The sequence below is a fragment of the Marmota monax genome, unplaced genomic scaffold (genome assembly GCF_021218885.2).
Source record: "Marmota monax isolate L192 unplaced genomic scaffold, Marmota_monax_Labrador192_F-V1.1 WCK01_AAM20220418_F8-fsc00046, whole genome shotgun sequence".
Taxonomy (NCBI): Eukaryota; Metazoa; Chordata; class Mammalia; order Rodentia; family Sciuridae; genus Marmota; species Marmota monax.
Window position 1 is genome coordinate 11,405,730 of NW_026692486.1, and position 13,437 is coordinate 11,419,166.

The 13,437-nt window shown below is 35.3% G+C and overlaps 1 protein-coding gene across 2 annotated transcripts in view; it reads left to right on the forward strand.

The window, feature by feature from the left end:
• LOC124091907 (calcium-activated chloride channel regulator 4-like) overlaps positions 1-13,437 on the forward strand; it is a 31,017-nt gene that overhangs the window by 5,844 nt on the left and 11,736 nt on the right. For both annotated transcript variants that reach the window (XM_058579025.1, XM_046443137.2), the window contains exons 4-9: positions 2,670-2,778; positions 3,395-3,572; positions 4,009-4,227; positions 6,756-6,983; positions 10,409-10,586; positions 12,028-12,134. In XM_058579025.1, coding sequence (XP_058435008.1) covers positions 2,670-2,778; positions 3,395-3,572; positions 4,009-4,227; positions 6,756-6,983; positions 10,409-10,586; positions 12,028-12,134 — 1,019 coding nt within the window. The remainder of the gene's footprint in view (positions 1-2,669; positions 2,779-3,394; positions 3,573-4,008; positions 4,228-6,755; positions 6,984-10,408; positions 10,587-12,027; positions 12,135-13,437) is intronic.

Sequence of the window (13,437 nt, forward strand, 5' to 3'; positions counted from 1 at the left end):
GATTGTATGTCCTCCTCTGAGAAGTGTATGTTCAGGTCCTTGGCCCATTTGTTGATTGGGTTATTTGTTATCTTATTGTTTAATTTTTTTGAGTTCTTTGTATACTCTGGATATTAGGGCTCTATCTGAAGTGTGAGGAGTAAAGATTTGTTCCCAGGATGTAGGCTCCCTATTTACCTCTCTTATTGTTTCTCTTGCTTAGAAAAAACTTTTTAGTTTAAGTCCCATTTGTTTATTTCAAGAGAAAATTTCATAGGCTATTAGTTGCTGAAATTATTTAAACTACTTGCTTGTATCAAATGAAATTGTTTATAGTTAATCATTTGGGCCTATTAAAATGGAAATTTCATCTAATTCATTCTAAATGTTAAGATTATTTATTCAGATGAATGAAAGCAATTATTTTCCAGACAAAAATGAAAATCACTATTAAATGAGAGTTCAGTTCTCATGTCACTATTCAGTGAAAACTTTCATGTAACCCCATACCCTATAATTGCCTCTCCCATTGCCTGTTCAGTGAAAGTTCATTAGTCTCTGTTTCTGCCAACACAGCCAGAGATAGTTATCAATACCTGGACCAGTTCCTCTGTCCAACCTTGAAAGCTCTATCATCCCCTCCATCCCAATCTTACCTCTCTTCCACACATTATCCTGACAAGAATTGCTCTCATTGGTTCCCCAAAATATCACACCATCATAAGTGTAATTTCTTTCTACCCTGACAGGTTCAGCAAATCTAGTCACTTGAGCCACAAATACAAATAGCTCAATCCCCCAGCCACTCTTATCCTTAACTTCCATCTCCTGCACTATATGCTCTTGTCTGTCTCTTTTTGGCTCCTGTTACCTGTTTCCCAGACTGTTTAAGGAATACATAACACTAACTGGCATCATTACAAACACACAGTTTCTAAGCTCAGTTATGCTCTCAAGTCTATTTAACAGTATTCTTACTTGGCTCTTCTCAGTTACCTTTCTCATTTCCCATAGTAGCTATTTCAAAGCTTCTACCATTTTTGTCAAGAATCTCTAGCCACTTTCCTTACTCCCATCAATTATCAGACGCCTGGAGTGAACAAACTCATTGAAGTCACTAACTGCCGTTTGTTAATTAATTTTTTATTTATATATGATAAATCACTACCTTTTTTGTTTTATCACCCAAATTCATGTCCACCTTATACTGGTCATAGAAAAGACTTCCAATTTTTACATCCAGTGTCCCCATCTCAGTTCTTGATCTTTCCTCATATCCCATAATTTAGATCTATTCTATTATTGACAGTTCCACCCTTCCTCTTAGACAGGAGTTTGTTATGTCATTTGATGTATGTGTTTGTAAAATAAAATTCACATTCTCCAAACCTTGCCCTAAAAACAACAAGGCTTTTGGAAAAATAGGATGAGGAAGAGAGCCTTCAAAATCTACATAATTTCATTAACAACTACGAAAGTATAGTGTATAGAAAGATCATTTGGACCAACCAGGCAGCAACTAACTCAGTGTGGCTGGTGGCTGCCACACAGATATTGAAAGTGCAAATGTGTATACACACACATGGGGAAGAAGAGAGAGAGAGAAATTCTATTAGAAATAAGAACAATGAAAGCTGAAATGACACATGTCACTGGCAATGGAATCCTAAGTCAGAAGGACTGTTTTTAAGGTGTGGATGGTACGTAGAGCAACTTGAGGAGGGTAGAAGGCTGAGGGTGGAATTTTTTAGAAGATAGTCACAGATGCAGGGAGTTTTAAATTTTCTTAAAATTCACCAAAATCCTGTAGTAGGACTTGATATGAGGGCTTTTCCCTCCCACACTGAAGGTTATAATTCTACTCCCACGAGCCAGGTCTCATTTCCCCAGAAAATCATAAAGTTTTAAATTTTAAAGTTTATTGCATAAACAATAATTTAGGGATATTGTTAAAATCCAGACTTTGATTTAGTAGGTTTAGTAGAATGAGTAGAATGAGATTCTGCTTTTCCAACAAGCTCCCCAGTGATGTTGATGCTACTGGTCCAGAACCATATTTTGAGGTCTATACTTTTCATTTTTTAGGTCCTTAATTTTTTGAGGTTTTATTTTTTAAATACTCAATATTTCATTTAATGTATATAAATAAAAATAATAATTGTTTTATATAATTAGTGCTTACATGTATCATAAATGTATCACTTCACTTTGACACCCCCAGAATTCTCTGTGGTCTATAATACTGTTTCCAAGTTTTTTCATTACCACTCTCTCAAGAGCATTTTTAGACAAAATTTCCAGATTATATCATATGGTATCTTAATACAAACTAATTATCATATATCTGATTGTACTGTTGGTAGAGTTGAAGTTTAGAGAACCATAAATCATTATATTATGTAATATCTTTTGCTCCCAAGCTACCAAACCCCAAATATTTGTCTACTTTGATGATAGCATATGCTCCATAGATGCTTCATTGATTTAACATGTTGTAGAATAAAAAGATAATATACTATTTAACAGTATAGTCATTTAATACCACTGGGTCTTTTATAAACAAAAATATTAGGAGTTATGGAAATCCTCAATAAAAATATATGTTGTAATGGAAAGATCTTCTTAAAATTTTTGAGATACAAAATTTTTCACCTGAATTATGATCATGCATTTGAAATAATTTCCTACAGGTAGATTGTTTGTCCATGAGTGGGCTCATCTCCGCTGGGGAGTGTTTGATGAGTACAATGAAGAGAAGCCTTTCTACAACAGCACATCAAAGAAAATTGAAGCAACAAGGCATGGATACTTATATTCTCCTAATGACCTCAGACTTTTAACTGTTTTTTTCCTTCTTTCAAACCACAATTATTCATTTTTTTCTCATTTTTGCAAATAACAGGTGCTATATTACAGAACTGACTCTTTTTATGGAAATATATCTTAGTGCAGTTGGTTTTCTATTTAAAATACACATAACTTTGATGGCAATTATTTGATTGGCATTTTGGTGTATTTTACACCTGTCTACCACAATGGCTAGAACTCATTTAAACTAAAATTGTACACTACATAGTGGACTAACTACAAAATTGATCAAAATTATTTCTGTTTGTATAAAGTAAACAAAAGTACTGCTAAATGTGGGCTAAATAAGAAACCAAATGCTCTAAGAAGCCAATTAGTAACTTCTTGGAAATGAATAGAGGTCATTTTAGAATGTCAATCTAGCATCACAGTTAATTAAAGACTATCTGCTTGATTCTAAGATCAAGAAAATAAAGTGGTTGGGGAATCCACTTAAAACTGGGTGCCCAATCAATGATACATGTCCACCTGGGGAGAGGAACTTGTCACACAAGTGCAAACAGTAATAACTAAAATGCCTCAAAATTAACTGTCACATATTTTTCAGGTGTTCCACAGGTATCACTGGCAAAAATAGAGTTTATAAGTGTCAAGGAGGCAGTTGTACAGAGAACTTTTGCAAAATTAATTCTACAACAAAATTGTATGGAAAGGACTGTCAATTCTTCCCTAATAAAGTTCAAACAGAAAAAGCATCCATAATGTTCATGCAAAGCATTGATTCTGTAAGTATGCCAATCATGATTTTCAGAATTTATAATCAAAGGGCATTTCTAATTTTATTCATTTTTATTTTTATTATTTTGTGGTTCTGGGTGTCAAACCCAAGGCCTTATGCATGTTAGATGAGCACTCTATCCATTGAACTACATTCCCTGCCCCACATACCCTATTTTAAATTATATGTCCAGGTGAAGTCAGGCTTAAATATAATAACATAGAGTTCTTTGAACATTGGCTGGTGCATGGTAAGCACACAAATAGTATAACCTGTTATCATTATCACTATTGTGGTAAAACTACTTGATTCTCATTAATTACATTTTATTCAGTAAAAGTGTATTTGCAGAACATATTTTAAATTTTTTCCAGTTTTGAAATTAGACTTTTTTAGTGCATATAATAATAGTAAATTATTTTTTTATTTCATTAATCTTTTAGGTGTTGGAGTTTTGTAATGCAGAAAACCATAACCAAGAAGCTCCAAGTTTACAAAACATTAAGTGCAATTTTAGAAGTACCTGGGAGGTAATCAGCAATTCTGAGGATTTTAAAAACACTACACCCATGGCAGCACCACCTCCTCCACCTGTGTTCTCATTGTTGAGGATCAGTGAAAGAATTCTGTGCTTAGTTCTTGATAAGTCTGGAAGCATGTCTGTAAGTTTATGGATCCATATTTTCTCAATGTGGGAATGGAAATAATCAAATGCTAAGAACACACTGAACTTTATCTGTACCTGGGTTGCTCTAAATCACATAGTAACATAAAATACGATCACTTCCTGTAATCATGAACTCATGATGTTGCAACATTATTGTAGCAGAAGAAAGATGACAAAAGAGTTAAGAATATTCTAATAACCTAATAACATAAGAATATCCATTTTTCCCCAGAAAATGGATGTTTACTAGGGGAAGATATAAGTCTTTAGCTGGAAAATTAAAACTAGACATTGAAATATGAAGTTGTTTTAAACCATGGTCCTTGTACTGAAAATGCTTGAGACATGGAGATAGAGTGGGTTAGTGGTTGCTAAACCCCATTCCAGTTCAAGGAACAAAAACAATCAGCAGAATTCTGAACACAGCTTTATCTTATTTGTATCAACTGTGCAAGTGACCTCTTTATACTTGAAGACACACACAAAAAACATCATATAGGAGTGAGGGCCTGCTTCCTTCTCTGCCTGCAGCTGGCTTCCACCTGGCCTGTGTGTGCTGCTTCCTGGGAGCCCAGCTTTTCCTCTGGTACTTCTCTCCCTCTGGCTGCCTGATTCTCTTCCACAACCAGTAGCTCATTTAGGCCCCTTTTCACCCTGCCAGCATACCACAGGGGCCTTGATTGCCGCTCATTCAGATTGAGTTTGCTGTTGTCCTGACCTGCTGGGCTGTTTCCACTCATAGGAGTGTAGAGGGCACTTGTGACCAGTCCAAGTTGAGACCCTTTTGTTTTGCCATGGTTATGTGTTCTCTAGTCCTACAGGAGTTCTGTGAACCAGGCCATCTAGTTCTAATAGTTGCAAAATTTACTTGAGCTGCAGTAAATGCTGGGATAGACTAGTCCCCGGTAGATGTACCATTTGAGCTCTGGGTAGAGGTCCAGATAGTCTGGTTAGGCTATCTAGTACTAATAGTTCTCCTGGGGCAATAAAATGTATTATCATGTGGGGAAAAAAAAGAATATATAGCTGTAGCCATTCATTCCATGATCATTTGGTGAATAGAAAGCATTGTATTGGACTCTGAGAATATATGTCCATGTCCTTCAGAAATTGAGAGTCCAATAGAAAAAATTTTTCTCATTACCTGGATTAGTCATATTTATTCTACAAAATTTGGGAGAAGCACTCACTCAGGAGATAGGGGCTGGATTTATTGGCTGTTATATGCTCTTCTGATTGCAACACTGCCTGTGAATACATCTGTTTACTATATATTATATTGAAACTAATGTGTCTTTCCCAACTAGCTTGGGAGCTCTTCTAGGAAGTAGAACCTTATCTGATGCATCTTTGTATCCCCATGGCCTAGAACAGAGTTTATCATGTAGGGTTAGTCAATAAAAAAATTGTCGAAATGAATGGACTATTAATAAGCAAATGCAATGTTATAAAGCACCCAGAGGACAGCAAGTTTGAAGCAGACAGAGCATGCATGCTGCAGGCCAGGAATAAAAACTTCAGCAAATAGGGAAAGGGTGGCTATTAAAAAAGGGCAGAGAAAGATACAGATTAATGAAATGAACCACAATAACTCAGAGTTCCAGAAAGAGAGCAGCAAAATGCTATACAGCAGCCCGTAAAGTGACCAGAAAATGTCACTGAGAAAAGAAGAAGCTCCTGATTGGCAGCTGAGGAGTCTTCCCTAAACAGGGTGCTGGCAGATACAGGGTTAAAGTCAAAGCAAAGAAACAAAGTGGTGTAGAATACTCAAATATGGGGGTGTAGAAGTTTTTCCCTGTAATTTGTTCAGGAAGTTCAGAGAGAAACTTGGGTGTGGTTGTGGAGAGGAACCCTCTGAGTGTGGTGAGGAGGGATGGAGAGGACAAATTATAAAGAAGTATACATCCTCAAAAACCCAATACCAGGAAGAGGGATGTGAGTCCTGAAGTGTTACCAAAGAACCAATTCAAATTAATCCATAGATGAATAAGTGGTGGGGAAGGTTAAGAGAAAGGGAAAGGAGGGAGGGAGGGACTGGGCTTCTCAGCATTTACTGCAGCTCAAGTAAGTTTTGCATTTTGGGAAGACTAGTCCCTAGTAGATGGACCATTTGAGCTCTGGGTGGAGGTCGAGATAGTCTGGTTGGATTGGGAGTTCTGGGGTGTGATTTCATCCTAGGACAAGAGGCACAGAGGCTCCCAGGAGGAATCTGAGAGGCTATAAAATGTGTATCTTCACTTGCAACTCAATCTCCTCCCTAGCTTCCACCTCTAACTTAGCAGCAGGAATCATTCCTAATTGAAAAATCTAAGCTCCTTACTATTCTGTATGTGTTCCTTAACAGACATAACCATATTTTTTAATTTCACCAATTAAATAATTGCTTTCTTCAACAATACCAATTAATAGTTATAGAAATTTCTTACCAATAAAGTTTATCCACTCATTTTGTGTGATCTGCTATTATATTCTATATGAAAACCACTTGATTGTTTTCTTGTCTTTTTTCAGTTCTCCTCTCAGAGTTCTACTCGCCTCGATCGAATGAATCAAGCAGCAAAATATTTCCTACTACAGACTGTTGAAAATGGATCCTGGGTAGGGATGGTTCACTTTGATAGTGCAGCCAGTGTTAAAAGTGAGCTAATCCAAATAAAAAGTGACAGCGAAAAAAACAAGCTCTTGGGGAGCTTACCTACTGTAGCTCTTGGAGGAACTTCCATCTGCTCTGGAATTACAACTGCATTTCAGGTGAAAATCATACTGCAAATATATTTTTTCCTTTTTTCTTTGTTTATTTTCAGCATGTTTTACCACAAAATGCTGCTGCACATACATTTTGCCTAGTTTTAACATAATTTATTCTAAAAGGCACAGAACACACAGAAAAAAATCCACTTGGTTTTTAATGGATCAGTGAATCAATGAATAAAATATAGGGAAAAAAATAAGTATAAAAATGCCACTACATTATATGACCAATAAGACCAGAGATTTTGCTCTTGTTTTCATAGAAGAGTTGGTGTTAAATAAATGTCAATTAAGTAAATAATAGTTTGTGGGCACAAAAGCCATCAACTTTGGGGGCAATGAAGCAAATTACCTGGTATGATTCCACTTTGGGCCAGTTCTCCTTTCAGTTTATGTGGCATTCAGACAGGGCAAACTGATGCTTGTTTATTAAAACAGATGGAATAGGGACTATTAATCCTATCTAGTGTAAGTATCAGAGTACTGGCTCTGTTTATTAGCTTTGTAACCTGAGGCAAACTTTTTGCGTCTATGGATTCTATATGCCTTATCTAAACAATAGAGGACAGAGGAATGCCTACTCATAGGATTATTATGAAAATGATGTGAACTTATATAGTTACATACTTAGAATGATCTTTGCTGTATTATAGAGTAAATTTTATCCAAATGATCATATTGAACACATCATTAATGTCAATTGGTTCATTTTCCTTCTTAGAAACCCTCTTCATCCCCTCACAATCTAAAAAATTTAATCTGAATTCCTCAGTCTGAAATTACTCCATAGTCTCCTAAGGCTAAGACTGCCCTCTTCTATCTCCCAACCTTTTTCTCAGTTCTCCACTCCTGATGCTCTATGCCCCACAAACTTATAGTACACATTTTTCTCCAAGCCCCCTGTATGCTAGCTGTCCCTGTACCTATGCACATGCAATTTCTCTACCTAAAACGGTTTCTTCTTTCTCATCTTGACATGTTAAAATTCTACTGTTTCTTCAAAATCCTCTCTCTTTTTAGCTTTTACTGCCCCTACACAGCCCTATAGAGTCTCTTTTATGAATTACATGGCTTTTTAAGTATAGGTTTATCAAATAAAGGTCTGCATTCAAATCACAATTGTCACTATTAGCTTTGTGACACTAAGCATGATTCTCGACCCTTCTAATCCTTGATTTCCTCCTTAGTAAAATGGGATAATGAAAGCCAGCACATAAGGTTGTTCATGTTTTCATTTATTTAACATGCATTTAATATCTAGCTGCTTCCCTCTGTGGTGTTTGCTATATCCATGGGGAACAGATTTTACCATATAGGTGAATACAAACAGTAATGCACATTATGGAGACAGTGTTGTGAAAGAACTCAACAGGGTGATATGATTTTGAGTAACTAGGAAAGGAGGGAATCACTTCAGAAAAAGAGGCCATTGAAGCCTTCCCTAAAAGTGACATCTAAAGTAAGATTTGAAGGATAAGAAAGAGCCAATGGTTCATGTAGAATGGAGAGTACAAAGTTCTTTAGATAGAGTTGGGGAAAAATGGATTATCGCAAGAAATGGTAGAAGCTGGTGGCACTGGAGAATAGCAAATGAGGGGGTATGAAATGTGGTTGGAAAATTAGATTATGGCTAAACTCAAAGCTTCAAAAGTATGAGAGATTTTTACGTTTGTTTGTTTTTTGGTTTTTTTTACAATAACAAACAGCTACTGAAGAGCTTGAAACATCAGAATCTGGTTATCAATTTATGTTTTATGAAGGTAACCTGTTGCCCCATGTAAAACCACGTGTAGGGAGCAAGAGTGGTAATGTGGAGACAGTTTGGGAGCTTGGGCTTGAAATTACATAAATTACATAACATATAAAACATAGTTAACACATATTTAATGTTCAGTAAAAGGGATATCTCTAATATTTTGTCATCTTTCTTGAACTACAGAGTACTCTGTTGAACATATTTGTTGTGTTTATCTTACTCTTCTTTACATCTCCTCAGTATCAGCAACTCTGTAAATATTATTGAATTGAATTGAATTTTTTCTATGAATGCAGGAGCAATAGTTCCTATTGAATTCCAGCGTAGTGGCTGACCCACTGCAAATGCTCAGTGAATATACTAATTTTAAAAAGGAGAGATGAAGAAGAGAGAATGTTACTTCATCTTTGGATCTTCATTTTGCATTTACATGTGAGGGAGTAGTGTCTTATGAATGCAGTATAAATACCATAAATGTATATAGCCTCCTCTATTCTTCAGTTTCATTTCAATGCATATCTGAGTATATTTTTCATATATTACAATATGTATAAGTCTCTTTGACTCAAAATCTGAACAAATCGTAATGAGGGTGGTGATTTTTCCCCTTGATATGAACTTTATTAGGGATTCTACATTCTAAAACCTATTCTATAAATGTATGCATACCTCCACTCCATGAACAAGAAAGCCACTGATAACCTGACTTTTTTTTCTTGAAGTCTACTCTCAACTTCCCAAAATGGTGCTCAAAGAGGCCACCACTAATTAAAGCTGTCACAGAAGCTGAAATATAATAGTTATCCCAGGCTAAGTTCTCTTTATCCTCTTACACAGCCATCTACATTTAGAGCTCCAAGGTTCAAACTGTTGGACTTTTAGGAAAGCAATTCAATTGCAAATAAAAATCAACAATTATTATTCATGATGTCTTTTGAATACCACTAATATGTTTAGTTCTATGCCAGTTACTATTAAGAGTAAAATAAAGTTATACAGCGTCCCTAACCTCAACATGCTTATAATTGAACATATCTTTTTGAAAAGTACGCTAAGAGTTTTCTAATTTGAAATTAAGACTCTTTATTTTGAGTGGACACTATTTTTCAAATTAGTTCATTTTAGTTACCCATAATATTAGGGTTCTTTTTGACAAAATTATATGAGGATGAAATAAAATTTGCTCCAATTTAGACTCTAGTACTTCCTGTTTGTTCCCTCTGTTCCCTTTCTTGAGGTGGATTCTTAATGTATCCATCTGTATATACAATCGGCACTATACACTAAAGGTTTCATGTAGGATAGTCAGTCAAAGAAAGCAGAAAAATATCACTTCTATATTCCACAATTATATTGTAGGTGTCTAGTTGACCTGAATTTTCCAGGCTGAGATACCACTGTCATTTGGTCCAGGCAGGATTTTCCAAAGCCCTTCTCCCAGCTACCTACATTTGAGTAAATATTCTCTTCAATAGGCAGGGATGGAGGTGGGGCAGGAAAAGGTAATGTTTAAATTTCCCCAGGGATTGTTGATTTCAGATTCTATGATTTTAAAAGAGACTAACACCTCTATTCCTTACACTATCATTTATTCATCTGAATTTTTCTCTAATTTCCCATCGGTCTTTTGGATCTAGGATGGTAATTGTGGTCTGAATTATGCTTGCAGGTGATTAAAAAGCTAAACCCCCAAATAGATGGATCTGAAATAGTGCTGCTGACAGATGGGGAGGACAGAACTACAGGGAGATGTACTGATGCTGTGAAACAGAGTGGGGCCATCATTCATTTAATTGCTTTGGGGCCAGATGCTGAAAAAGCAGTAATACAGATGAGCAATGAAACAGGTAAAACATGATCTGAAAATTCTAGACCTTTAATACTAATGTATATAAAGAGGCTGACAATTCAACAACTTCTCTTGAGCACCTGGTTTGCAGATGCTGAGCCAAGAGTTGAAAATCCCAGTCAAACCAGACGCAATCTCTGTTCTAACTCAGAATCCTGTTGCGTGGAAAGGCAAATGACACTACAAATCAGATCACATAAGCTGATAACATTCCTTGACAACATGAGAAATAACAAAGAATAAATTTCTATGTGGGAAAAAGCCATAAGTTCTCCTAAGGTTGTAGAGAATAAGGGCAAGGAGGTCTGAACAATGAAGTGACTTCTTTGCTGGTGCTTGAACAAGGGTTAAATTTCTCCAGGAAGGAAAATGGGAGAGAGAAGATAATCAGGCCATGAGCAAAAAAAAAAAAAAAAAAAAATCATGTTTGAATGATAATGTGAGACAATGTGATGGAAGCAATAGTGTTCCTGTAAGGTCAGAGCATAGGTGCCCCTCTGTGAGGTAGGAGGTCATGACTAACAGCAGCTCAGCCAAAATATCCAAATAACAATAAAGTTTCTAGATAAATATTAACTAGGTAGCTATTATTTTAGATACACAGATATGATGTAAATAAATTACATGTTTTAATGCCTTCTAAAAATAGCGAAGAAAACATAATTCATGAGTACCATTTTATCAAATTGGTTTTAATGACACCAAATATAAACCTGCTTTTAGTTGTACAAACTCATTGTTTTCCGGTGTTTTGTTTTGTTTGTTTTTGGTGTTTTATTTTGTTTTGAGACAGAATTGCTTAAGTTGCCAAGGCTGGGCTCAAAATTGTAATTTTCCTACCTCAGATTCCCAAGTAGATGGGATTAGAGGCCTTTGCTACCATGAATGTTCAAAGTGCTTTTATAGCCATTGTAAAATTTATTCCTCTTCCAAATATTCCATTCAGTAGCACTACTTTTTAGGATTTGTCACGACTGCTTACTATTCTATCTCTGGTTAGTTATTACCAGGATACATCAATATCTTTCTAATTTATTTACTATCTTTCTAATTGACTAATTCTGATATAATGTTTGTAAATCTAAAAAACAACTTCATTACAACTATATCTTAAATAAAAGTAAAAATTACCCTAAAGGGGTATGTAAAGTCTGTGAGCTTCACCATGTGGAATTGTAACATCTTCTTTCATAGTCTATGATTATTTGATGTATTTCAGCTAGCTGAGATTTTGATTTAGAGGTATTAAAGTAGCTTATGCTTCCTCGTGATAACATTTTTAAATTAGCACTTCAGAGTTAAATCTTATAGCTATTTGACATTGGTCTGTTTAAATAATACATACTGAAACTGTGATTTTATTTAAAATATTATATTATTAATCACTAAAATTTACTCATTTTCAAGAAAGAAAACTAGCTAATGCATTTATATTTTAGGAGGAAAGCATGTTTTTGCTTCAGATGAAGCCGTGAACAATGGCCTCATTGATGCTTTTGGTGCCCTTACATCAGAAAATGCTGATCCCACCCAGAAGTCACTTCAGGTCAGAGTTGCCACTCTTGGGATTTTTGTGTTTGCATTTACCATAACTGAGCAGAAGAATTTGGTAGTCTTAAGTTTTGAGTTCTATATTTATCTCAAAGTGAATTTTTAATTAAAATCAAAACTTTTGCCATAGATAGAAATATACTTTAGCTATAACAAAATTAAGTGCTAAGATAGGAGTAAAATAAATGGTGAGATAGCTAAGATTGTTTTTTCATATTCCCATATAATTTGGTTAAGGGATAATGTTAAAACCTAATCACATCCATTTTCCACCAAAAGACTTCACCCAAAATAAAGCAACCATTTTGAATGAAAAACTAAAACAAAACTCATGTTTCCAAGCTTTCCTTACACTTCACTGTTATAAAATAAATTTAGACACATGAACTCAAGCACCTAATTTGCAAATAGAAGAAATATATCTTGGAAATAAACACAAGAAAGAAAGGCTAGGGATTCTCCTATCTCTTCAACCACATTTTTCGCTGGGATTTTATTTTACTCACCTCTCTTCTGAACTCAACTTTTTTCTCATCTATATCACAATAGCACCATTATTTTCTCATTTCTCACTTCTCCCATCTAACAGAAATGTTGTGTCCTTGTCTAACATATCTCCAAGTCCTACATCCTACCAGCTGCTTGTAATTATCATTATACTATTTGCTTCTGAGTTCAACTGTTTAAGATCATGCACATTTGTCTTTCTGGGCCTGGCTTGTTTCAGGTAACATAATGTCACAGAAGATCCAACTTGATCCACTCACTACATGTTTCCACATTTAGATACTTAGATTCAAGAAGTTTGATTAAGCTTTGGTTCTTTAATTCAGATCCCATGTACAATGTCCACATAGCCTGTTCCCATCAAAATGTTTTTTAAAATATCTGTTTCTCTTCTTTCTCCATTTACAAAAGTCTATTTCATACCTCCTTATATCAAGACTTCTGTTTTCCGTTTTCCTATTCATCAAGTCACTGTCTATATTAAAACTTACCATAATCACCCAGACAAACCTATTTTCCAACAATAAGAAGAGCATAGATGCTATCGCCTATGGCTTAGAATATGTACATACTGGTTTGGAGATTTAACTCAATAGTAATACTTTCTTAAATCAAAGACATATTCACTTAACAGGAGATGAAGACTTTTATAACAATGATGCTTCAAAGTAGAATTCACTCACTTTTATCAGCATGATGGTATTTTGGGTTGTGGAGTAAGCTAAAGCAGAAATGGGATTTCTTGTTGTTCTAAGAAGGCTCCACCTAGGAAACATGTAATGAGTGGATCA